The sequence below is a fragment of the Oxyura jamaicensis genome, chromosome 2 (genome assembly GCF_011077185.1).
Source record: "Oxyura jamaicensis isolate SHBP4307 breed ruddy duck chromosome 2, BPBGC_Ojam_1.0, whole genome shotgun sequence".
Classification (NCBI taxonomy): Eukaryota; Metazoa; Chordata; class Aves; order Anseriformes; family Anatidae; genus Oxyura; species Oxyura jamaicensis.
Genome location: NC_048894.1, coordinates 32,591,754 through 32,619,116, shown reverse-complemented (window position 1 = coordinate 32,619,116; position 27,363 = coordinate 32,591,754). Strand labels below are relative to the sequence as shown.

At 37.5% G+C, this 27,363-nt stretch overlaps 1 protein-coding gene and 1 long non-coding RNA gene across 3 annotated transcripts in view; one reads left to right on the top strand and one right to left on the bottom strand.

The window, feature by feature from the left end:
* The window catches only part of MACC1 (MET transcriptional regulator MACC1), a 31,571-nt gene extending 10,749 nt beyond the window's left edge, over positions 1 to 20,822 (top strand). For both annotated transcript variants that reach the window (XM_035319426.1, XM_035319425.1), the window contains exons 2-5: positions 8,032 to 8,146; positions 9,598 to 11,636; positions 14,120 to 14,308; positions 20,396 to 20,822. In XM_035319426.1, the coding sequence (XP_035175317.1) occupies positions 8,032 to 8,146; positions 9,598 to 11,636; positions 14,120 to 14,308; positions 20,396 to 20,611 (2,559 nt within the window). In that variant the 3' untranslated portion in view covers positions 20,612 to 20,822. The remainder of the gene's footprint in view (positions 1 to 8,031; positions 8,147 to 9,597; positions 11,637 to 14,119; positions 14,309 to 20,395) is intronic.
* Positions 20,823 to 21,310: 488 nt separating this feature from the next.
* On the bottom strand, positions 21,311 to 27,129 carry LOC118163211. The gene is made up of 3 exons (XR_004748920.1): positions 27,084 to 27,129; positions 25,824 to 25,968; positions 21,311 to 22,040 (listed from the first exon to the last, which is right to left on the bottom strand). It is a non-coding gene; the product is annotated as an uncharacterized LOC118163211 (long non-coding RNA).
* Between the last annotated feature and the right edge of the window lie 234 nt (positions 27,130 to 27,363).

Genomic DNA, 27,363 nt, shown 5'->3' with positions numbered 1-27,363 from the left:
CCTTCATTAGTAGAAAAATTACCCATTTAAACATAAATTGCTTTACATTTAAAAAGCAAGATTACTCAAGAAGATGATTTTTTTTTTTTTTTTTCATTTTGCGAAGAGCATGTATAATTGCTATGTAAAGGGAGAGTCTGCAATATAACAAGAGGTACTGGGTTTGGCTCTTAGAGAACAGAGTATGTTTTTATGAATTCCCCTCCCTTCTTCCCTTCAAAATTGACATTTCAGCAAACAATGTCAAAAGTAACTTCAAAATATTGGCAGGTGTAACATAATGGACAGCTCAGCCGGTTACTAGCAACACAGGCACAGATGTTTTAAATGAAATGACATCTTATTGCCAGAGAAAGTTCTAGCCAAGCTTTGGGGACTATAATTGCCATAAAAAAAAAAGCAACAAAGAAAATGTGAGCTTTCTGCAGTATACCTTGGAAAGTGTCACAGTGATTAAGACTCCATCTTAAATGCTCTCTTCAGTATATTTTTAAAGTGCCAAGGACTATCAAACAAGTTCTTCAGTCAAAGCAGATCAATATGTGAAAAACAGTTTTTTTGTTTGTTTGTTTGTTTTTCCTTAATATATATATAATCACAATCTTTCAAGCATATTACTTGTTCTGTCACATATTCCTGTCTCTGTTATGTGGTCAGAAGTAAAGCAAAATGTAATTTGTGGTTGTGCTGAAGAATGATTATGCTTATGGTTATTAACTTTTTAAGCTAACCTCTAATGACATCCAGAAGAGTCCTTGCCAAATGGATTTATGTTCTTCTACCATGTTTAATACAGTTATTTTCTTGACATAGGTAGCTGTTTTAGTCATTTGTTTCCACATTGGGCTTCTTCCATCATTTCTGTCCTCTCTGTATCAATCTCCCTTCATATTTCTTGGGAGAGACAGAAGTGTATTACTTGATTTCCTCAACAGGTGAGTGCCTGCCCCATCTGCAGGCACTCACCTCAATTTCCAGAAACTGGAACACCAGAGAAAAGGTACTTCATACATGCCTAGATACGAAGCTGAATTTACTTTGAGGTTCACATCACTTGTTTTGCCTCTAGAACCTTTTGCTGTCCAAATAAAGAATCAACATGTACCCAGACAGGTACAGCAGGCAATCCAGTTTCACAGCCAAAAGTTCAAGACTGGGTCCCGGCACAGTGTCTGCCACATTGATTGCTTTGTTATATCAGTTGTAGTTTGGAGTAGGAAAAACACATGCAACCTTTGCAACATATCCCGCTGATACAGGTGCTTAACATCATTTCTTAATGTTAATTATAATTATAATGTTAACTTAAAAGCATTGTGAGTGAGTAAAATGGTGACCCTTCTCTGCAGGTAGATTCCTTGGTGCTTTGACTTAATGCCATGAAGAAAGTATCATGTTTGTAGGGTTTCCGTTATCACATTGATGGGCCAAATGAGACATATTTAAATGTTGAAAGTCAAAAGGAATTTTTCCCCTGCCTGTGCTCAGTCCTTAAGTTAAAGAGTAATAACTTATGTGAAACATGTAACTCAGTGAATGCCAGTTCATAATGGAAAACTAGTTCACAACTTGTACTAGGTTTGATTTTCTGGGAATTGTTATCCTTAACTTGCTTTATAGGTGGCTAGTGGATGTGCTGTTTTCTCTATAAAACTGTAAGTGTTAAACAGCAAGACGCTACCAAAATTCATTCTTTGGGGTAAAGAAAACTTTCTCTCTCTCTCTCTCTCTCTTTTTTTTTTTTTTTCTTCATGACCCTGTGACTCTGAGATTTTTATTTTATTTTATTTTAAGAAATCTCCTTTATTACTCTTGAAGCCAGCCATGAGATTGTAAATCATTCACTGCTGTTAATGTTATTGCTGTCCCTCTTCCCTCCCTTCCCCAGCTGCTTCCTGCCCTCAAAGACCACAGTTTATATCAGTTTGTATCAGTCCCTTTGCAAATTGTCTTTTGTCACTACTAGGCACAGGCAGGAGCCTTTTCCTGCTAAAAGCATAACAAACACTATGCAGGAAAGTTAGGCGTGCTGCTTAAGCAGAGTTAATGTGCAGGTGCCTGAGGTTTCATCTTCACTGACAGGTGAGTTGATCAGTTACCCAGTGTAATGCAGTGTCTGCATGCAACTTGGATAGGAGGAAAGGTCTTATTTATTAGAAAGATAATAAAGTAGGGGAAAAATACTCAATATAATGAGTATTTTTTGAGGTATCTTGTACTAACAAAACTAGTCAAAAATTGTCAAGTATCTAGGACTGTTTTCACAGTACCTCCAATACTTCCTTGCTTCCCATGTATGTATGACTCAATGCTTCCACAGTATGTATGTTTGTATATGGTCTGTGAGAATCCATTGTGGTTTTTAATTTTTTTATTGGTCTTAAAGGCTCTCAAGAAGTAGTAAGAAAAAGAGTTTATAGAACAATTAAGGTAATAAACTTGCAAAGTTGGTTGCTCTGTTCAGCAAAAAGAAGGAACATTACAACTTAATGTTACAAAATTGGAGCCTTAAGGGCATCCTTACTTTCCATTTTCAGTTCTTTAAAAAGTTACTTAGTGATACAGATGGAAGACAACATTTCTTTTTCCTAATGTTGAAGAGAAACCTTACTATATTTCAAAGCAGCAGCTGGTACCCAAAACACAACATCAAGGTTTATGTGTGTTTTTGAGGATTCTGGAAAGCAGTGTTCCCAAATGTGAGGTTCATAATCAAAAATAAATACCATAGCCCTTATGCTTACTACAAACAATTTTAGAAATGTAAATGTGTGGGATGAAAGAAAGGGTATTTCCCTTGTAGGAGTGTAGTAATTTCTGTTTGCATAGTATTCTCCAAACTGGCTGTAAAGCAATGAGTCTTAGGTAGCACAGAGCTAAGCAGAGGTTATAAAAAGCCGTTGAAGTTGTGGAAATCTAATAAGAGAATGACCCACTTCAGGTCCCATTTTTATGTTGTGCTAAGTCTACTAGCCCTGCCCTTTGAGAGGTAGCTCAAACAAAGCATTACGAGCATTGATTACACTAGTTACAAGCATCTCTGTAGAGAGATGTTTTGGTCTGCAGAAACCTTAAACCTTGAGTTCAGAAAGGAATGTGAGCAAATCTGCAGTACCCACAAAGTGATAAGTTGCCAGAACTTTGAAAAAGTAGGTATCACATAGTCAACTATTTAAAACTGGAATAAATTAGTATGTATATGCATTAAAAACACCTCACTATCATTATAGACAAAGCAGCAGGTAAGGGGGTTGCACTAAAGCACTGATGTTGCTGTTAAGTATCAACAAGGTAGGCAACATAGGACTTAGAGTTCTTTAGCTGGAACATTAAACCACTTCTGTCTTAGTTCAAAAGAGATATGGATGCAATCCTTAACTGTTTCACATGCATCAGGTTAAGAGAGTAAGTCAAAGACTTTATCACTTCAACTGAAAGCTTTGCTTGCTGTCCTGTACTACCATTGGCTACACTACAGTATCACAGTCAAGCCCTGTAATCAGAGATTGTTAAACTCATGTCCCCAAACTCTGAGCTGTGTAAAGCTCTTCCAGATCATGAATAACAAGGGGCTGTTAAAATATGTCACATTACTGTAACTGAGGTTTAGTTAGGAACATGTTAATTTGCTGAGAATGGGCAGTGTTTTAGACTTGATGTGTAGGGCCTTTTGAAACAATCTCTCTTCTTTGTAATTGCTTTCTCTTTATAAATCCTTTTCTTCCCTGCATCTAATGGAATTTAAATAATTCAGTATACATAGTATTTGGTCAGGTCAGGAACACTGTACTTAATTTTCTGATGAATAAGCCTTGCTTCCTTTTCAGAAGTAAACTTGTATGTTTAATAACTCAACCTGTATACATAGCAAGTCATCTTTCCACATGATGGCTGAGTGAGCCTGAGGAATGAAGCACATCTCTATCACCTGCTTGTGTTACTTGTCCTGTCTCTGCAAATGCCAAAGCTTCCTCCTCTGAATACAAAGGCCATGAATCATTGTGAATAATGACATAGCTGAGTATCAGTGTGTATGCAAGTCCATGGGGTGACACTGCCACGGCAGAGCTCTGCTGTTAATACAGCCTGCTCTTGAAGAGGGGCAAACGGGGCTAAGATTGAATGAAAGGCATATCGCTAGTGTCTTGCTCTGGGATGTTGATCCTTTAAAAACACAAGGGAATGTGTTTGGTTTTGAGGGCAGAGGCAGTCGGGAAGTGTTTGCTTTTAGGCTTTTTTGTTTTCTTCCCTACCACTATTTAAAGCATAGCAGGACATGTTTTCATTGGTATAGACTCGGAGAGGGGAGGGAGTGCACTCAAATTTTAAAAGACCTGGAAGACATTTCTAGAAGCATTGCATGCTGCAATAATGCAGATTGCAGCATATCTGTCTCCTGGCTTTTCTGAAAAGTTAAATGTTCTACCTGCAACTTTCTTCTCCCTCTAATATGTTTTTCTTCCTCCGTGACCAAGTTGTAGCTTTTTGCCAGAAGCACTGTGGGTCCTGCTTTCCCTGCTCCTACAGGTCACGCAATGCACTCCGAGCTTTAAAAGCAGATTGCACCTAGCAAGCTATTTCTTGCCCTCATACAGAAAAATGCCACGTCTCTCAGCAGTCATTCAGGTTCACTCACTGGTCACCTCCATAGCTGATCTCTTTCCAGCCTCTTCACTTCTTCATTTCCTCCTCACTTCACGCTGTGAGCTGACGTACTATCAGTCAAATAATTCTCTGTACGATTAAGTATTTGTCAGGTTACATCTTTCTTATTTGGTAGCTGCAGCAAATGAAAAGCTTAGCTTCTCTTTCTTCCTGTACATAATTCCCTCTTTTTCACAGCAAAAGGGTTTCTTTCATACCTTTCCTCTTCACTCCTGCTCAGCATGGCTTTCTATACCACATGCATTAATCTCTCCTCTCTTGTGGGTGATCATTCTTCTGTATTTGCCCAGGTAAGTTCCTAATTAATAGGGTTGCCCCATCAAAAGTTTCAGATAGGGTGCTATATTTGTCATAGAATTTAACCATGGAAAAGAGGGGTAGTATTAGATTTTTCTTATTTTACTAGTCTTGTACAAAGGCACTGGGGATTTAAGCATTTCCAGCACTAAGGCTGGAACAAAGAATAGACAGGATCCAGCCTGCAGTCAGATCATTTAACTGTGTTCAGGAGGCACATTGCCTGGTACCCCACAGCATGTGTACAGCTTGTCCTCAGCATTTCCCACATCCCTTGGCATTGTGACAAAACGTGGTCATCTTTTTTGCACAGAAACCTCTATGTTATCCCACTTCCCTCCTCCTCTTCCTGGCTGGCCTGAAGATGTGCCTAAATCACAGGGGCTCCCTCATCATGCTCAAATACCAAGGAATGCTTTCTTGAGGGGGTGGTGGTTATTTTTGAAAGTAGTTTTCCTTTTCAGTACCCCCTCTTCTGTCCTTGTGCCAGGCTAGTGCTAAAGGCTTTAAGGAGTTCCCAGAGGGAACTTTTAGGAAATGGCTTATTCTATTTGCAGAAATTCATAGCTTGTATAAAACTTCTATATGCAATTTTGTTGTCATGTCTCTGTCAATATACTCCCACTGTGTTCGAGATTTGTTTTTCTTTTTCATTTTCTCTCCCTCCCTCTTCTCCTAGGGTTTCCTATTTTAGCTTTTCTGCAGCTACTTGCACTGTTGTGAGCTCTTTCCTCATCTTTACTTACTGCCTCCCACATCTCATAGCTACTGAAATACTTATGCTTTTTATTAACTGTTTAAAGATTAATTATTCTTAGATTAATATGTCAGTTGATGGATAAATCATCAGTCAGAGATCAGTGCTGGCAACACATACACTGTAAGAAGTGGACTTTTTGTACACTTACTAGGAGTTTAGACTATGGATACTTTAAACTGGTGATTAAATAACCCTAGTCTGTGATGTAGAAGTCTGAAAATCTTGCATGCTAATACGTGTTCAGTCCTTCAAACTTTGAGTTGCAGCTACAATGCAAAACACTTTCTTTGCAGTAATGCATATGCATTATCAAAGATACTGCCATTTACCACAGATGGAAGGAGCAATGACATTTTTATACAGGTGTGGGATGTAAGATGTTGGAAAGACAGTGTAGTGATGAAGGAGGCATCTTAGGTTCCAGTTTGGTGTTGGTATGGCATTAATAACAGAAGCTGCAAGCTATTAGTCTTGGATGCTAGCTTTCAGTGCCATCTGAAATCAGCCCTTCTAAGGCCAGAGGCTGAGATTTCTGGCAACAGGAGAACCTGAAAATACTTACTGGCCTGCAACAGCAAAACTGCTGGGTAACTTCAGCCTCAGTCTGATGTCAGCCTTGCATTCTGCCTGAGTACAAATCCACATCTGAACAGGTTGCCATTCGCTGAATGTAGCCCTTGTGGTAAGAATAAAAAGTACCAATTTACATCTGTAGTGCAGAAAAAAATCATGTCTTCAACCATCACCCTGTGTGCAATGGAAACAGTCAGTCATCTTCCAGTTTCTCATTCAGTAATGCTTTGATATAATGCATGCTTCCTTTTCCCCATAACTCACCTACTAAAAATTGTAACAGAAAATTCTTTTTTTTCTTAGTCACAAAAAAATGAAGCCCAACAAGCCCAAAGTATTTTTTTTTTTTCATCTTAATCACATTTAATTAAGATCTGAGTAGTCTGTGGGTGCTGCTGAAGACTTGGCAGTTTGCAATACTTCAGACTCCTGAACAAAGCTAGCTTTTCTATCCTGTGGATTCACCACAGAACTGTGACTTTGTGACTACCCCCTATCCCCGTGTTTTTTTTTTTTTTTTTTTTTTAAATATAAAAAAAATCCATGTGTCCCCATGTGTTTATTGGCAATCATCCTTTACAACCCCAGTACGTATAAGGACAGTCAGAGCTTTCTTGGAAACTCACTAAGTGATCTCAGTTTATAGCACAGATTTAATGAACTCTCCTGTACAAAGAGGTCTAGAAGACTGTATTTCCTCCAGCTTCCAATGTTGGGATGCAGTAACTTTGGTACATAGTATACCCAACACTCCTTCAAATGCCTGCAATTCCTCTTCCTGAGCAGCTGAAAACAGCAATAAGCAGTAGTACCTGTAAATGTTAATTTCCCTGTCACCTGCGTTAGAGGAATGTCCATTGTGCCCTGCCTTTGTGAAGGATTTGATCTTGACTCTTTTTTAACCACAGCATCTGGTTTACAGCCCTCATGTGGCCATATGCAAATGGCATCAAAATCAAGCAGAACTTCTTGTAACCAGAAGAGGAAAGAGGAGAGACCTGAACATCCTCTCTTAGGTTGTTGCTGTGCTGGCATGCACCCCTTGGAAGTGTGTTGTAAGTCATGCTTGTACAGACTAACAGGAAAATCTGACCTGATGTTCACTCAGGGAAGAGCAGAAAAAGAATAAAGCAGAAGGGGTCAGAAATATTTTCTATCAATTGACAGAGGAAGGAATGGACCTAGATCTTCCCCTTCTAATTCCCATTTTCAGATAAGGTTAACTAGAAACTTTGGATGTTTATTTGACCTGATGATCTGTGTGACCTATCTACATGTTCCTGCTCCAGCAGGTAGATTGGACTAGATGATCTTTCAAGGTCCCTTCCAAAACCTAACATTCTGTGATTTTATTTATATATTAAGTTTTTATTCAAGACATTCAGAATGGAAGTTATTGTATAATTGTCTCGGTTCCAATTGCAAGACATTTAGTCGTATGACGTATTAAACTTCACTGGGGACTGGGGTACTGCATTGTACTATGGCTGTTGCATCTGGTATTTTTGCTATAAATTAAATAGTAAGACTCACTTGGGATTACAATGCTCTTGAGCAGACTCCATAAATTCAGTCTTATATCATAACTTCAATTAGTTTTTTTTTTTTTTTTTTTTTTTTTTTTTTTCATTTATCCCATCACAGGAGAAAAGATCAACTATTTTTCATCAATGTCTCTTATTCAGGTTTCATACTTTCATACTTGCTATTGTTATATACATTAAACTGTTTCCTAGGAGGAAAACACTTCCAGTAGTGGAACAGCCTCCCTCCATAACTCAGAGATTCCTCGGAGCAGGTCAGAAGGGACTTTGCTTGATGAAGATGACAGGACTCCTTCATCTACCCACAGTATGTATCTTCTGCTATTTTCTTTACTAAGGCTTTCCACCTAAAGTCTGTACTTCTGCAAAGCTCTTGATAGTGGGAAGAGTTACAGCTACTCTGTAAACCCCTGCACAACAGAGATTTTTCATTTGTTTGCTTGTATTATTTTTGGTTTGCATTACTCAGGCCATCATGAATGTCCATGGAATCAGAGTGCAAGGAGTTTTCAAAGACTCCCCTAGGAGACACTTGACAGCATAAGTCCCCTGTTATAATAAACGTGGGTCAGGCAGGTTGGGAGGAATTGCTGGAACCATTAACCTTACATGGATAAATTCTATTTAGGGTATGTTTTTTAACCAAGCTTCTTTCATTTAAGGTGTTTTTTTTAAATACCAGAAATCTGGCAAGATAATTTTGGAGTTAATACAGGTTAAAAACTTGAGTTTTAGCCTGTAGAAAACTGTGTTGAATATCAGCTGTTAACCTGACTTAAAACAAAAATGACTTTAATCTCATTGATGTTAGCCAAAAAGTTAAGAGAACATTCCCCTTCACAAGACAGAACTTCTCTTAGCTTTTGTCCAGTAGCAGATGTGAGTAAAAGTGAGTCTGGCACTTGCTGCGCAATTTGGGGAGTAGGAATTACTTCCTCGCTAACCTACAGCACCCCAGTAACCAGTACTGTTACCTTGGCATGAGAAAAGACTCCAGCCTAACGATTTAGGCTCTGCCAGAGTTTTCAGCTCAAACTTTTTCTGTGGATACATTCTCTTTAGGAAGGGTAAGGCTGGAGTGTTTTTATTTTATTTTTATTTTTTAATACATATGTATTGTGTAATTCATAAACTATATTAATGAATTTTTAAAAGGAAAGATAGTGTAAACAATTCCACTAAGACCGAGATGAATTGTAAGAGTGCAGTTATCAATTAAATTAATGTGCACTAGCATGAAAGGGAATCCTGAATAATGCATTTACCTGTACTGTCTACAGTGTTCAAAGAATGAAACAGCAGTTGTTTAAACTTTGTATAAGGGGGGCTGGGGGGGAAGGAAAGAAGGAAAGAAATGCTTGAAAATTTGTAGTAGGCCAAAGGTCACTGAAATGTAAGGGTTTAAAGCTTATGGTACCTTAGTATACTTGATGCAAATTAATATTTCTAGGAGTTGGTAGTAATCAGCACCTTGCAAATGATGCTTTACGTCCTTCAGCACTAATTCATTTGCACATTTTTTTTATTAAAAAAAAAATAAAATCTTAATGTTGCTTAGAAATCAATATTGATGCTCTTTAAAGACCTGAAGGAAAAATATAAAAATCAGTTCCTTAACAACTTGATCCATATGCATTTTAGGGGGATAAATTTAGTTGGCTGTCATCAATTTAATAGATTATTAGTTAGAGATGAATTAAATGTGTCAAGTTTCTGTGACTTAGGAAATACTTTTTTTTTTTTTTTTCTTTTAAACAGATGTCAGTGAAAGTAAATTGGATTTGGATATTGACTGGTCTGACCTATTCAAACATGCCCATGTTGTTTCCAAGACCAATCCTTTCTGGAATGAATTGTCAGCCTCCAACCCTTTTGTACACGACATAGCTGCTTCCAATAGAAACGAAAATAGTAAATACCTTTCTGTCTTGAAAGAAAAACCCTATTTGTTCTCTAAAATTTCTAGCAATAGGGATTCTTTGGCTTCCTCAGGTGATGAGCTAGATATTGATTGTCTTCTAAGAAAGACCTCAGCAAGAAGATCTGGACGATCCAAGAGTGTCTCTGACTTCTTGGATATTATTGATAACCGAAGATTTAATCCTTGCAAGACAATACCTCAAAAAACTATAACTTCAGACATTACATGTCTTCAAAATGACCGTGAAGCCTACAAGATGGCTTGGTTGAATCACCGACAGCTGACTCGGTCTTGCCTAGATTTAGAAGCCATGAGCCATAGTCCTGGATGGGCACAGACGCAAGCTACTGACATTCATATAGTTTGTAAACTGAACCATGAAGGGGGTTCAGTACAGCTACCTGACTCTGATATCAATGTTCACATCCCTGTGGGTCATGTATTGCCTGGGGAATTCCAAGAAGTTGGCTTAAGGGCTATTCTTAATCCTCCTTCATCATTTAACAATGAGCTGTCTAGCACTGTAAGTCCTCTGATAGAACTCAGGCTGAGCAACCTCAACACGAAAGAAGCTATTTTCCTGGAGGTGAAAGTTGCAGCTCAAGTGAAGAATGATCCTCTCAGCCAGGTTATGAGTGATATTGTATGTTTTTTTAGTTTCAATAAAGAAGGCCCTTTTAAGAAACTGGAGAATTGCTACACTTATCAAGATACCATACAAGTGAAACTAATGGACCTAAGTCATGTGATGTATGCAGTGATTGCAGTCCAGGCAAACAAACTCCAGCCTCCAGCCACTAATGTCTGGGATTATGTTCATAGAACTGTCTCAGTTGGAATTTATGGTCCCAAATATATTCATCCATCCTTTACAACAGTTTTTGCAGTGTTTGGTCATAACTACATTCCAGGAAAACTTACAATTTGTGATATAAAAAAGGGGGGGAAAAATATGCCTCCTGTTGTGTTTCAACTGTGGGGAAAACATACATTTCTGCTGGAAAAGCCCCAAGATCTAAACATTTCTTTGGTATCCTGTGATCCAGATTTTGAAGTGAAGACGGAAGACCAAAGCAAAAATATTAAAGAGGAGGAACTGAAAACTGGTGAAATGGTCCAACACCAATTCCTGTTTTCCATGCTAGGATGCAGGGAGATGCATTTCTTTGTTTTCCTTGTTCAGATTAAAGTCTTAAGAAGTAGCCAAGTAATGCAGTTCCATGTTACAACTCCTGATCCAGCTCCAAAATTAAGTGGAATTATCAGTAGGCCAAAGCGCTTACAAAAACGTAAAGAAATCAAGTCCGCACCTTTATTTTTAATACCAACAGTTAAATACCCAAAGTTTCAAGACAAAATTTTAAATGTTAATACTTACGGAGTGGCTTTGAAAACTGTGTTACGTCAAAATAAGATTGACTATTTGTTAGAATATTTTAAAGGGGATACAATAGCACTTCTTGGTGAAGATAAAGTAAAAGCCATCGGACAAACTAAAATAAAGGAGTGGTATGTAGGAGTTCTCAGAAAAAAGATTGGTCTGGTACATTGCAAAAATGTCAAAGTGATTTCTAAAGAGCAAGCTATGGACACTACTGACAGTGAGCTAACAACCAGGAATCTTGTTGAACAAATTGCATTGCCATTTAAAAAACTGACTTATATCTACTCAGTAGTTTTATCTACAGTGTCAGAGAGTGTTTATGACTGGAGATCTTTGTCTGATGTGCTAGGATATTCACATATGTCTTTGGATGACTTTAATGAGGCACATGGTGATAAAGAATCAGACAGAGTTGCACATGTTGTGAAGAGGCTAAAGGAAGATTGCCATGCTAACAAAAAAAAGAGACTATTCCTTTATGAGCTCATTATTGTAAGTACTGCATGGACTAACTTGGTTATTGGGAATATATTGCCAACGGGCTACTCAATAGTAATGTATGAACAACAAAATGTTGTCCTGCACCGTTACAGGATTCTTTACAAACCTTAACATATTACTAAAACTTGCAGATACGTATAGGTGGAAAATACATCTAGATTCTAACTTGCAGATACGTATAGGTGGAAAATACATCTAGATTCTCATGAAAAATAATACTACAATCAATTCATTCTAAACAGCGTTCTGTAAAAGTTCCAGGAGCCTTGCTCATGTGTGATTGAAAGCCAGGATTGAAATAGTTTGTCTTTTGTCATGGAAGTCATGATCATGGTAAACTGTTTCCTTGAGTAATTCACAATCCCAATTGGAAGCAATTAGCAACCATGTAGTTTGGGAACTCTATTATTAGTATATCTACTATAATATGCATGTCTAAGATTGCATTATGTTTGCATTATGTTTACGTTATGACCCACCTGTTGAAGACATTTTCTTCCTATACATGACAACTTCATATTTAATGTTGTAGCTACCTAAGGACAGTAATACAAGTATTTTAATACATATTTTCATGGGCCTCAGTTGCAAGCACTGAACAACTTCTACATGATGCAGTACTATTACATGTGAACCATGTGATTTTCTCCTAAATGCTTCCAGGTTATTGGTTGCATTTCAAAGCATATTATTTTGCCTGCAAATAATTAAAATATGTAATAATAAAATAAATATTAATTTAAATCCTGAAAATTTACTCATAGAGCTGAGTGTACACTAATTCAGAATTCAGGATTACTCAATACTATCCTTGTCTCTCCCTGAAAGTGTGTTGTATATTTAGGGACAAAAGAAAATTAAGTTTTTCAAAAGATGAAGTGTCTGTAAACAAAAAATGTGTGTTTAAAAAACCATGTTTTAAAAATACGTGAATTCAGCCTTTCATCTGAAACCTTTTGACTGTCCCTGTGAATTGCAAACCTCAACAGGGTGTGCTTCTCATAACTAGCTTGTTCTCTTTGAAGCGCTGACAGCAATTTCTGCAAAAGGATTCAGAAAATTTTGGCAGCAGTGGTGACTTACACAATTCCTAAGGCTGCACTAAATGAAATAAAACTGAAAAAGTACAAAGTACAGTTTAGCCTGCTGTCTCTGTACAAAAAAGGGTGGGAGGAGTTAAAAATTAAAATGATCCAAACTTTTGATTGAATATGGTGATATGAAGGGGTCACACCAGAACAGGTAAAAAACAGGATACAAATAGATTAATAAGATTTTTTGTTGTTGTTGTTTTGAGATATATATGATTATGACCTTGAAATGCAAAAACAGTTCCCTGTTTCTCTAAAACTAGACTTACAGACTTATCTTTTTTGTTACTTGTTGGTAGAATTTACTGGTTAGTTATTTTAATTAATTTCCTGTTTTCACGTCTAATAAGGTTCTTGGTTCTCACCAGATGAAAGACAAACTGAATGGTTTGGTGTACGCTCTGCCGAAGTGTAAAAGGATTTGGTACTGTACACTATAGTCTGTTTCTTGCTAGCAACTTCAGTATTTTATTCTATACAGGCAGTAACATGGGAGAGTTTGGGATCCATAGTAAGTATTTTCTGATTAGTTAAGTTATATTAGACATCTTGCATATCAAGAAGTCTACTGTTTGCAATGAGGATTTTTTTTGTTTTTGTTTTTGACTAAATTTTACAAATATCTATTTTGTAGATAAATGCTTGATATTTTACTGAAAATCTGGAAACTAAGGAGCTTTTCTGGATTTGGTTCTTGCACTGAAAAGTCAATATTTACAGTGGAATATTCTGCTTTTAATTTGAGGAGAAAAAAAATACCACCTATTTGCCTATTTTCTTATTAGCTCTTGTGTAAGCAAATAAGAAAGGATAACACCACATATCTTCATTTCAGGGCTTCACTGCTGGAAACACTTTAATTTGTTTGTTCTTGGAAGATCATTTAGCATACAGGAATAAAGACTTTAATGCTTGCATTTCTTTGAAATGTTCAGCAAATTATTTGTTCTGTGGGGGGAGTAAATCAAAGGGTACTGGCCATTGTAATAAATGATTTTCTGGAAAAGTAAGCTAACGACCACACCTTAGTATAAGAGTGCTCTAATTTCATTTTTAAGTTCCATGTCATTCTTTAAGAAGCTCAGTTTGATGTCCCAGATATTTTTGCTGAAGAAAAATATTTTTCCTTTAGGATCCTTGAGCTTGGCAGCACCCATGTAACACTGGAATGCTGAAGCAGATGAATGCCAGCCTAATTTTTTTCTTAAGCTTATGGGCAGTATTCCTATTAAATTATTGACGATACCTTTTGGGGAAAGTAAAACCTGTGGAGGGGAAGCTGTTCTGTCTGCTTAAAATTGCAGAGTAGTGCTGCGAAAACAAATTATAATGATGTTTGTAGGAAATTCTTTGAATGAACACTAATGGAAATGATTGTTGCAGGCACTTTTGAAAATAGATTGCCAGGGATTAGTGGCACGTCTTACCCAGGACACCATCATTTTGACTTCGGCTGTGAAGCTTGGCAAATACTGGCGGGAGCTCGCAGAGAAGCTAGCCCGACTCACAAAGCAGCAAATAGAGGCTTATGAGGTACCCCACCAAGGAAAAAGTGGAGCAGTAGCTCTGGAGGTAAGGCTCTGGTGTAAAGCAGTGTACATGCTTGCTCCTCAAATGCAGTCAATGACCTTTATTCTTCCTTGCTATGTGCAGAAGAAACACTTTTCCATTCTGTGTTTGTGTCAGATTTGTCACCTTTTAACTCAGGCAAGAAAAACTCTGACACCAATTCCACCTCAGTCCTATTATATGAACCTGACAAATCCTGTTTTAATTTCTTAGTTTGGCATGCAGTTTGTGCTATTTACCCTCCTTTGTAAAGCACTCTGGTTAAACTGAAATACGACTTCTAAATAAAAATTGAGTTGTCCTCTCAGATGTATTTTAGTGTATACACATTTAAGAAGAAATAAAGATACCTAAATATATCTCTAGTGCTATTTGAAGGTGTTCAAAGGTACCCATGGCATCCATGCAATGTGACAGGGATGTCACGAGACTTAGACTGGGCTCACACTCATGCTTCTCAGTTGAGGACCAGCCTGTGCTCCTGACACACTTTTGCTTGGGCATCCAAGTTGCTTCCTGTATTTCTCTGCTTTAAAACCAAAGCAATGGGATCCAGTGTTGGAATTGATCCAGAACTGTGGGATCCACAGAGTTGTGTGCCAATGACTACTAGGTCTCAGACTAGGCTTTATCCTGAGCATCCTCTTTTTGAGTGTTACTGAATGACACCCATAAATGGACCTTTCTGTTTAGGATAGACTCTCCCTTTGCCTCTACTATTATTCCCTCATTATTGCAAATAATGCACAATATTGAGCCTGAATTCCTTTTCTCTCAAATCTCAGTACCTAATGAACTGCTTCAATTTCCCATTCATACCTGCACAACAACTTGAGATTATTATTATTATTTTTTTTTCCTTTTCTTTCCCTGTAGCTGATTCTCCCTGTTCTCTGACAGGGAATTTTCCTTTCTTCAGTATGAATCCACTGAGTCTTTCATCTCAATTCTGTCTGCCTTGTGATTGCTATCAAGAGATTTCTGCTCTGATCATGGACCTCTTACTCCTTTTAAATGCCTCTCCCCACCTCTAGTCCAATGTCTGACCAAAACTCCAGGCATTCCTATATAAGATTCTGCACTTCCTGCAAAATTCTATCACTGCTGTTTGCAAACACTTCCTACTCGTATGATCTTACTTTTCTCTTTGAGCTATTTAATATGCTGTTGTTTTTGCTTTCTTTCTTGCTTGCTTGCTTGTTTGTTTCTCCAGTTGTTTTGGTTTGGGTACATTACTTGTGCATGGATGCACCTTCCTCTTTTTTAAATAAAACTCTCAGTTCCACCAAACCCAACTCTGCTATGCTTCTACTTTTTTTTTCCCAGTGAAAACAAACAAACAAAAAACACCCCATTATTAGCTCTTTTTGTACTAGTTTATTCTAAAATACTAAAATCCATCCAACTGTGAATGCTTTGTCACTTCCATTATGATTTTTATTTTCTGTATTTCCTCAACTAACTTTGTGGTTTTGTTTGTTTGTTTTGTTTTGTTTTGTATTACTTGCTAAGCTTCCTGTGTTAGAAAAAATCACAGCTTTCTGAAACAGGAATCATAGACCTAATTATACCTGAGCAATATGCAACTCCACTTGTCTCTATGGTATTTGGAAATTATTTCTCCTTAGCTGACCACAGAACTCTAATTTTTTTTCAGCACCATAATCAAATAAAAATATATAAATTATATATTTACTTTGCTTTATATATCATATTTACTTTAAATATATAAATGTATATAACTACATGCATCCTCATATATAATATTTAATGTATTTGCTTTGCTTTAAATAGGTATCTATTTCCATTAAGTCCATTTTGTACTGGATGTTTATTTTGTTGAAATGCAAAACTTATTATTGAATAAAATAGAACTTATTTGGGGTCTGAACTATAAAAAATGACAAGTAACACCAGCAAGCACAGAAAATGATGTTCCTTATGAATTCAGTTTAGCGACATGCACTGTCCAAGACCCTCTGACCTCTCAGTTAGGAAAATATAATCCACCACCATTTTTTCTTTTTCTTGCTGATCATAGAAATCTTTTTACATGAATGGTGCTGTCTGCCATTCCTTCAACTCTTGTTTCTTCCTTCATATCAAGTTAGTGATTTGCTTGAATTGAAAATGTTAATGGAAAAGTAGCATGTAGGACATAGTGTCCCAAATTTGATATAAAATAATTAAATTACTTTACTAAATGGAATTTAGAATCTGCATAGATCTTCTAATTTAATTGGTTGTATTATTGCTCACAAGCAATATCTAAGCTAAGTTTTCATGGAGGGCCTGATAACAGTTACTTCCAGAATTCAGTTTCAAAGTTGCATACACATATTAAGGTTATGTTTGTTTCAGGTGTTAATAAGAATACTCTCCAAGATTCCAGATGAGCCATATCAGTGTCTTGTTTATATGAGAATGTGTATTTAGGCACCAGAGAGAACAAATTTTATAGGACATCTAAATATTACATAGAAATTATATTTTCTGTAAAACATTTGGTGCCAAAAGACCTTCCATTGTATCATGATCTTATCCCCTCATTGCCAATAGTGACATTCTGTGAAGCGTTCAATGGGTCTAATGATGTACATTTATATAAACAAAAAGTTTAATGTTGAACATTTACTGTGAAACAGTAGCTGAGTTACTTGCCTCAGATAAATGTTTCTTTACCTATCCAGAGGAACTTCCTTTCTTTGTGCCCCAAGTAACCAGAATCTTCTGCCTCATACACCTTTTTTTTTTTTTTTTTTTGAGGAGATTTTTACATTATTTATATGTTAAATGACCTACAAGCTTCTCCACCTTTCTGTGGAGTTATCTGATGCCAAGAGATAAAACAGTCAAGCTCATTATACAAAAGTCAGTAATAGAGCCAGTTTTATTTTGAAGAGAACATTTAAAAAGCAATTGCTTTATTTTATTTCATTCCTCAAGACCCAGAATGGGCTCACGGGGAATTTATTGACTTCCTGTGAGCCTTGTAACAGTGTCTGTCTGCACAGGTGTGAGTTTAAAGCATACCAGGCTTCTAGCACTAGTATCTTACATGGACAATCAGCATCCTCACTGTCCTGTGAATCTAAGCTTCGGTTTCAGTGCTTTCTCTGACCTTTGAACTTCTCAGTAATCTAGTGAATTGAACCTCTGTACAAAGAAAACAATCCTCTGCTTATAAAATTTCATGTATATTGTTCAGCAGTATTGTCTATGTGAGAAGCAAAATGAATGTAGCTAATGCAGTGTAAATTCATACCTGTGTGGGCAAGCCCTCAGTGTTGTTAGAAGACTAACATTAGTCTGACTACTCATTTCAGACTGATTGGTGATCATTGCGTTTACTTAGCAGCTATATAAGAACCCCAATTAAAATCATCTTTTCCTAGCATGGAGTTTTCTAATGGAAATATTTCTTGTTGATAGTTGTTGGCGTGCAAGTGGGAAACTAAGCAAAGATGAAAGAGTAATAAGTTTTGACTAATGATTGACTATTGTCTGAAAACATGAACCAATTCTTTACTCATCAAGGACTATTCTACCGTCAAAAGGATAGATTGGTCGAAAAATGCTTTTACTGAATATTTTACTTGGTGGGAGAAATCTTTTCTCAGATGATCACAGAGGCAACTTGAGGTGCATACAATTGGTGCCTAGCTTTTGAAGTGCTTTTCATCAGTAAATTCCAAATCACTTTACAGAGGATGTAGGTATCATTATTACCTACTCAGCAGAGGTAGAGGGAAAAGAGGGAAAGTGCAGGCATTCAGCTGAGTCATGACTTGCCCAGCATGCTGCAGTGATTTAATAGTTTGCCTAAAAATTGCCTTTGATAAAATTCAGGAATGTCAAACATGATACACTTCAGCCATTGTATTAGAGTATGCAGATGTCGAGGAAAAAAAAAAAAAAAAGTGCTAGAGTTGAAGAAAACAAGTCTTTTATTTCAAATATTTCGGCTGCTTCTCTGGTTGTGCAGTATCAGTCTGACCTTCAGTGTAAGTCAAAGAATAGCATCTTTTAATATTCCCTGTCTTTTCATATACTAGTGAAGATCATCAAACAGAAGGCTATACCCTAATCCTTCAAATAGCCTGGTCCAACAAGAATATAAGGAAAAGAAGCAGGAGACAGAGAAAAGCACAGCCAGCAGTAATGTATCAGAAAATCCTAGCTTCTCTTGTTGGCTACCTTGTTTATCAAGCTAGAAATAGGAATAAAGAAACTTTCTGATCTCAGCATAAATGCAAACATGGTGAGGTGCTTTATTTCACTAAAATAAGTTGTAATATCAAGTATTTACAGTAGTACATTACGAATGTTTTTCTTCTTCTTCTCAAAGTAACATCGGATGAAATACTTCATCTTTTTCCATTTCTTCCCACAAAACACCAAGTGACTTTTTTTCCATCCTTTTGTAACCTTATGGTTATGATTTAAGACTGACTTGCTTAAAGTCTGCAGTAAGCACTGTTCATTTTGGATATATGGTGATATCCTTCTCTTCTCTAGAGATCAAATGGCAGATTTCATTTAAATCATGGGCATTTTCGTATGGCTTAAACTAAAAGCAGAAATGAGACTAATCAGACTGTGAGATATGCTACAGAGGAGATGCATTGTATGATGAGTTTTTCCATTTGAGGATGGGGGAGAAAGGCAGCAGAAGATGAGGGAGATGTTGACAAAAACTACAGTAGAATGAATCTTGGGATAAGTTCTTAGCCCAAAAGTGGAGAAAAGCTCAGCATCATGGGCAAATGTTTCCTCCAGCTACTTAAATCTTCTAGAGATCAAATAAATAGAGCTGAAATCAAGGAAGTAGAACTTTATGTTGTGTTTCACTTCTAAATTCAAAGAATTTCATTTTAAAAATAACCAGTTTTCTTCTGAACCATGAAAACTGCTTTTTCATTAAAAAGAGAAGATGTTAAATCTTTTAGAATTAAGAGACTTTCTGATCACATCTGTGTGTATACATGTGTGCGTATCCAGTCATGTGCTTTTATCACTATGCATGAGTATATTTCTTTTAAAACAGCATATGGTACTACCATTTAAAAAAAAGTGAAAGATTTCTTTGCCTTTATGCATCATTCATGCAATTGTTAACTCAATTACTGTTTGCAAAACCTCTATTGCCAATGAGGAGTAGGGAAATAGTCACCCAAGTTAAATTTGCAAAAGCAGCAGCTGGGAAAACAATCTTTCTGTTTGTAAACAGAGCAAACTTACTCTCAACATCAGCACTTTGAAGGATGTAAGTCCAGCTCGGTATCTGAATCATGCTGTCATAGCTTCATTACTGTCACTTGGCAAATGACAAATTACATTTGGGAAGGATATGCTCCATATTTGTTCGGCATAAAATAATTAAACATATTATATTTTGCAATAAGGAACAGTGGTAACTTGTTTTTATTTCCTTCATTGGTACCAGGACACTTTAAATTGCATGTAATTTTAAAAATATAATTATAAAAATTTCTCATTCCACTGTTCCTGGAATGTTTTTGTTTGTTTCTCGTTTGTTTTGTTTTAATAGATGGATCTTTCTGCTGATGTTACCAGAAAACATTTTTGTAAATATAAGAAGTATGTTTGAAAGGTCCTGACTAAGTTATACAGTAGGGGGACTGTGGCATCTTAATGAAACAAAGTGGGTCTTTAACTACCAAAAGTACAGTGAAACTCCAAATAGGAAAACTGCTGCTGGGTGTGTGAATTGCAAAAATTGTCAAGTATTTTCCTTCTACCCCTGTGCTTTGAGTTTTACTTTCAGACACAGATATATTCTGACTTGGTGATAATCATCTGAATGAAGAGTTTTTTCTTTCCCTTATTTACCTCTCTGAGAATTAAAGACTTTCATATAAATGAAGTACATAAGGTTACCAGAGTGTTTTTGTTTTAGTTTGTTTTTAAATGAATATGCCCTATATGATAAAGCATTTCAGTGTGGTTAGGGATCAAATACTTTTTTTTTTTTTTTTTTTTCCCTCTTTCTTTTCCACTATTGGAGAGATTTAGCTAAATAATCTGATTTCTGCAACTGCACCTTATCATTTCTTCCTTTATTTGCAGATGATGTGGAAACCTGCATATGACTTTCTCTACACATGGGCTGCCCATTATGGAGACAGTTACAGGGATGTCTTACAAGACCTGCAGTCAGCCTTGGATAAAATGAAAAACCCAGTAACAAAAGAGTGGCGAGAGTTAACTGGAACATTGATTCTTGTGAACTGCATGGAAGTTTTAAGGGCAAGTGCTTTCTCCAAAATTGAGGAAGAAGGGTAGACTACCAAATACCGTTTTGGAAATTCTCCTGGAAACTGTACAGTTATTTGTGTTTCATAGATGGTTCCAGAAAAGGGCTAAATGAAGTCCGTTGTACCTGAGTTGATGTTGAGTATAGGCCCATAGTTCTCAACTACAGCTACCTGAGATTACCAGAGCTTTCTAAAAACTATCATGGAAATAGGAAAATAGTGGGGGAATAAACTGGTGACGCCAACAAAAATGGCTAGAATTCTATAGGGCACTTTCTACAGGGAACTACTTCTGATTGCACCGATTTCTAAGTGGAGATCAGTTTAGAAACAGAACCATGCACAGATGAGTGTAGCCCACGGGGCCTAGGTTTACATTATTTTCAGGGACATTAAAATTTAAATATTTAATACATTTTAATTGATGTCCAAAGCCCTCATCTATAAGACCAATGACTTCAGGGTTGCCTTGAAAGAACTTTAGGATTCTTTGTCCTCAACTGGGGAAAAATCCTTCTTGTCCCCAAACAGGAATTCAAGTTATTTAATATGAAATACTGGCTTGGTACATACAGACAGGCTGTAGAAGGTAATACTCTCTTCTGTTTTATCATTATTATCTATATTACAGTATGAAGAATGTGAGTGATGTCTATTATTTTCTCTCTCAAAAAAAAAAAAAAGTTAACAGTGGGGTGCCTTTAGATTATTATTATTATTATTTTTTATGCAGCAACTAATTCTCATTAGTCATATGCTCTAAAAAGAACCCTGCTTAGATACAAACAATAAAAATCTTGCAATTACTAAGTTTTTTTATCAAAGTAGAAAATACAGGTTGAATAATGACTACAGGCTAACCAGACTTATTTTAATATATATATTTTTTAAACATAAGCTTTTAAATAAGTGTTTAGTTAAGTAGTAGCCCCAAAAAAGTTAAATCCTTTTTGACTGTCTTTGATCAACATATATTCAGAAACATCAGCACATACTCATGACAAGTGGTTGAAAAGAAAAATGGTGTTCTGTTGTCACCTACTGTTGACAAGACAAAGCCAATTTTTTTCTGGAGTTCCACAGGCTAGTAGCATTACAGTCCAGAACCTGTGCTGCTCTTTTCTTAGATGGCATCTACTAAGAAGGAAGTTTTAGTGACTCTAAAAACAAATAGCACATGTAAAAATTTTTCTTTCCCTCCTCTTTCCTCCAACCTGCTTTCCTTTCTACTTTCATTAAGCCTTCCCAAAGTACACATGGCTCAGGAGGAGCCATGAGCAAAAGCACACTTTCCCCAGCAATGGAGGAGCTCACTCACCAAAATACCCTTAAGCATCTGGGCATGACTGAATTAGCATGCATGGAAGTCATTTGGCTTCAGTGGACTTGCTCCTGATTTGCAACAGTGTGAGGGATTCAGCCCACAGAAAATAATTGTCTTTGCTGATCAATGAAACCTGGAGAACAAGGATGAAGACTATCAGAGATTTTTGTTGTTTCAGGTGCTAGCACCTATTTTTACTGTGTCCTTTGCAGTTTTAAAAAGTGCTGCAAAGTAAATATAAAACAATGTTCTCTTGTTACCTTGTGCTCCTGTGCAGACACCAGCTGTTCTTTCCTGCTTGCAGTAATGAAGCCCCCCAAAGGGGAGTAAGTATCTGTTGGCTTCCTCTGTCATGCTGTTGCATAAGGAAAAGGTGCATACTGTCTCCTTTTAAAGTAGTCTTCTTTAAAAGTAAAATTCTAAATTGAAATATTAAAACTATAAAGAAAGAAAGAAATACAATTAAAATGAATTCTTTAAAATAACATTTACAACCCAGGGACATTTTTTGTAGATTTCCCAGATTTAGGCTCTAGGCCTGCTTCTTTCAGTGCTGTGAAACAACAGCAAAATTGTTTTTGCCTAGAACAAGAGTTTAATTTGACCTGGTAGATTTAGCAAATATTGACTTAGTGAGTCAGTGTTCTCATTAGCTTGCAGCATTATGCAACTGGTCTTGCAAGTATATTTCTTTAAAAGGGAATTTATATCTGTCCATAGTTATGCTGGACTCCAGGGTCTGTACTGTAGGATTTTGTTGCTAATTGCTCTCCCCATTTCTGCTTTAAGTTTCTGCTCATATGAATGAAATGTGCACTCGTGCAATATTCTGTTTACTTTAGCAGCCCACACTGGATACATTTTTTTTTTTTTAAAAAAAAAAAGGTATTAAAACCACATATTTTATTTAGTGCTCTAGTATTCAAAACCACAAAATGCCAGCTGAGAGTGGAAGCAGCTGCACTCAGCAGCAGCACACAGCAAGGAGCACATGGCTTTGGTAAACACACTCTGTTCTTGACCTTTTCTCCTTCCCTCCCACCCTGTCAAGAGAGAACAGCTTTCCCATGAGCCTGCACACATACCTTCTTGGGTTTCTGTGAAGCAGGGTGAGATTAACAACTTTTTGAGAGGAGACAAGGAAAAATACTCTGGTCTCCACCTTAAATGACCCTCTGCTTCCAGTTTCCGTTCAATCTTCCCTTATATGTGTAGGCTTACGAGCCCCTTCCACTATCCTTCTAACATCTGTATAAGTGCTTTTCTTAAACAAACAAGTAAAAAATGTGTGAGCACCCAATAATTTTATGATTTCACCTAACCATGAAAACTGGAAAAATGACTCCTGCGGCTCTGTCTGCCCTTGGATGAGGCAGACACGCTCCATGGTGGATAGCTGTAAGGAAAATCTAGCCACTTGCGCTAGAAACTATGTTTTTTTTCCAGTGAAATTGGAAGACACTACTGTTATTGTAGTGCAGAGGCAACTCAGCTCTGTGCCATTCAATGGCACGGTTAGGTGGCATGTGTCTAAATTAACAGCTGTCAAGAAGGCAGAGGAAAAGCAGATTATTCCCCCAAAGAAGTTCTAGTCCTCCAGCTGGATATATGGAAGGACTCAATATGGAAGGACTCAGTTCCTTAGGTTTCACTTGCTTTTCTTTTGGAAAGTAGAGGCTTAGGGAGGGCAAATAAAGTTTCTTTTAAAATATATTCAAAGGGCTACTCGCCAAGACAGTCTCTGGGTTTGGGGGATGGGTAAGGGCATGCCTCATTGACTTCTCCAGGGGAGAAAAGAGGAAGCATAAGCTACCCTTTTCCTGCCAAGAGCAGAGAAATGGGAATGGGTGGGCAAGTGTCATTTTTAAGTCACTTTTTGTGAAAATGACTGTTTTTTATTTTATTTTTTCCCCCACAAATTCTTCCTATTAACCTAAGCTGTGTGAAAAGCAAATGCTGAGCTGCTCCAAAGCAGCAACACTGTTTTTTGTGTTCAGATGACTCTAAAGCTTTATTCCTGAAGTACGTCTGGATTTGGTAAGTGATCAAGCCAACAGTGGCAGATCAATCTAAACAATAAAGGCTATTGAGAAGTACAGATGGCAATGCCATGTTCCCAGCTAAACCCAGTGAACCTATTTTTTCATCATCATCTTCAGCTACAGACAACTGAAACAAATAGGAATAGAAAGAAGGCTGTGCTGTTTTATTCTGTTTGGGTAAAATTGTCTATGAAAAGATAAAGCTATGCAGAATAAGGGGGTTTGATTTATTTATTTATTTTTCCCCCTAGGAAGAGCATATAGCAAAAGGTATTCTGCACAATAATTAATGGGAGAGAACATCCTGTCTGTTAAGATCTTCAGAGAAGTTCTGGAATAACTGTAGATCTGTAAAGAAAATGTTAGCCTAGAGTGGATGGTAACTGTTGTTCCTTCTGGTTCTCCTGCTGTCAGTAAATGTCTAAAGATGGTATGGATTGGGATGTAGTCCTTAAAATAACCTGGTGATTTTTCTTAGTACAGAAAGTGCTTTTTTATATGTGTTGCCAATGTATATATATCTATTTTTTTTAATAACAGTATATATTTTTTAAAAAATAAACAAGGGAAAATGATATTGTCCACTGAAATTTTGCATGGATTTTATTTTGCTGTTGTAAGACAAAGAAAGAGGAAGATTTCCACAGAGTGGAAGATCACAGTTGGATTAATACCAGGGAACTGAGTAATACCTGTATGCAATTTTCCTTCATTTAAAAATTCTGTGTTAAAACCATGGACAGCCTCATTTTAGCCTGTTCATAAGCAAAAGTAACTTGCTTTTATCACCTCTTGAGGCAGCAGAATGAACCCACTGCTGAGAACAGGGCTGTCTGAAGAGCTTGCTGGGGTGGCCAGGCCTTCTCAAAGGGATGTGCCCCTTTCTCCTTTTGGTGGCAGAACCATGCAGGCCTGTTTGGAAAGGTGAATCTTTGTTTGGAAAGGTCAGTCAAGACTAGCAGGAGCTTCTGAACCTTTGGAAGAAAGAAATAATACTGCTGATTGTTTTTAATTATATTTGTATTTCAGTTTTCTCAGATCAAATTGTTACTTGATACCCTTTCAAAACAACTTGTCCAGGAATACAGCCTATGCCTTCAATCCTAAATTAATGATCAGGATTTTAATTTAAAACTAAGTAGCAGGAATTACTATAACAACTGGAAGGTGCATTTACATGTTCATTCTAAACCCCAGGTTTTAAAATGTAAATGAACTGGCCTGCGAGGAATAGAGATGGAAGTACAATAGTCCCAAGAGACCAGGCGAAGACAAGTGCATTCAGCTCCATTCCAAACTCCCGCATTTTAAACATTACATTTGTGGTAAATTCAGAACAAGATCTAAAACGCAGCCTTGGCAAATGTAATACGCTGAGAACAAAGAAAATCAGGACTGACAGGGAGGAAGTGAATAAGCAATGACTATTTGGTATGCCTTGTAACAATAAAGTTATCAGGCAATGGGTATAAAAATAAGTTGAAGTAGTTTTTCACACAGTGAGGAACTGTGGAACAAGTTATTATGGGATGTTTTGAAGACAATAGCATAAATGTGTGCAAAAGGCAGCAAGTCAGATTTATCAAAAAATGTGACGGCCTGTGTACAGCCACCAGCTGAGTACAATGCATAGTCAGATACTGGGAATGCGGCAGGGACAAACATATTCCGCACCTGCTCAGTTTCTCACACTGCCCTGGAGGTTGCAGGGCTGGACCAGGCAGATGCTTGCTCTCATGCTGACCCTCCTGGTGCTCTCATTAACATATGTCTCACACAGTCCTCACATCCCAGCAGGCTCTTTTACACCTCCCTTGTGCCCCCACCCATGAGATAGCTTGTGAATTTACTCTGCAATGGCCATAGCCTCTTACCTGTTCCATGGTTTCAAGTGCCAAGAGCTGCTGGATGGGATGAGTTGTCATCCTCTGGCCTGGATGCTGAAGTCTAGGCAGGGAAATGGCAACCCATCCAGACTTTTTCCATGGACTTTATTATCTCTCAGAATCCAGTACAGCCCTAGGCCATCCATCAGAGTGGAAAACATGAAAGGGAAAAAGGATGGGGGGGGGGGGGGGGGGGGACACGACACAGCACACGACATATTGTAAAAGAAATCTTACACAAGAAAGCTCATGTCATAATTCTACTCACAAAAAAGAAATATTATTAGAATCTGAAACTATTTCATATAATGCCACCTTCTATTCCTCTTACAAAAGCCTTTATAAATAAAGGATTTAAAAAAAAAAAAAAAAAAAAAAAAAAAAAAACAGCTAATGGATGGTTTAATAATGTTCCTTATAAAACTAATTGTGTGTAACTGAAAAGCTCTTCCTGGGGTCCCATTTGCAAGAGGGTTAAATAGGATTATCAAATCTTAAAAAATAAAATAAAAAAGTTAAAAAATGCCAAAGCCCCGAAGCTCCAGCAAGAAGACGTCACAAAACAAGAGGGAGCTGGGACATTTTGCTGAATAAATTACAAAGCTTAGTCATGGTGTCAGGGGATTATCTCATAGAAATGGAAATCTGAATTAGCTCCATATGCCTGCAAGCATCAGTGAAGGTTTTAGGTCAGAAGGCCCATTTTCATACATATGAACACATGACTGGAGACCTTTAGCTGGCAAGATGACTTCAGAGGCAGCCTGCATAAGCTGCAAGCTAGGATATCAAAATTATATCAAACTACTCTAGAGAAACTAAATGGACCTTGCCCTTTCATCATTTTTGTTTGCCTCTAAAGGGCAAATATTACTCCATAAAGGAAAAGAGCTGGTGCAGCGAGATTGGTAGAGTGATGTGTGGGAGCTGTCTCTGTGCACACCTTCCACTGCAGGTTTTGGTTAGATGTGCTCATATCAGTGCCTTTTTTACACAGACCCCTTTGTGCCCCATGATTCCAGTCTGCCTTCCCAGGCTTGCCAATCCCTCTAAAACCTCCTGTCCCTCTCCCTGGCAATGCCCTCCCCTTCCACTTGCCCTGGCTAGCAGCCATTCAGCACAAATTCCTACCCCACCTCTGTCGCTCTCCCTTGCCCTGTGTCCCTGTCTTCCCTGAGATCCCAACCCTCTGACCCCAACCCTCTGCACCTTCTCCCTCCCCCAAAGCTTCTCCTAAGCTTGTCCCACCTCTGTCAGCTTCTCTCCAGCTTGACTGCCCCCTGCCCACCACCTTACAGCCCTTGCTGGGTCCTTGCTGGGTTTTTACAAACCTTGTCATCACCCCTTCCCACTCTGACTAACCATGTGATGCTCTGATGTGAGCACCACAGCAGCTGAGCCTAGCCCTTTGCTTGTCTCTTTTCTCAGGAAGAAAGGCCAGGATCTGGCCCCTGATGGGGTTGAAAACAACCTGTATGTGGACTGAACCAGCCAAAAAAAATCTGCCCACACATAACTTTGAGGGCAG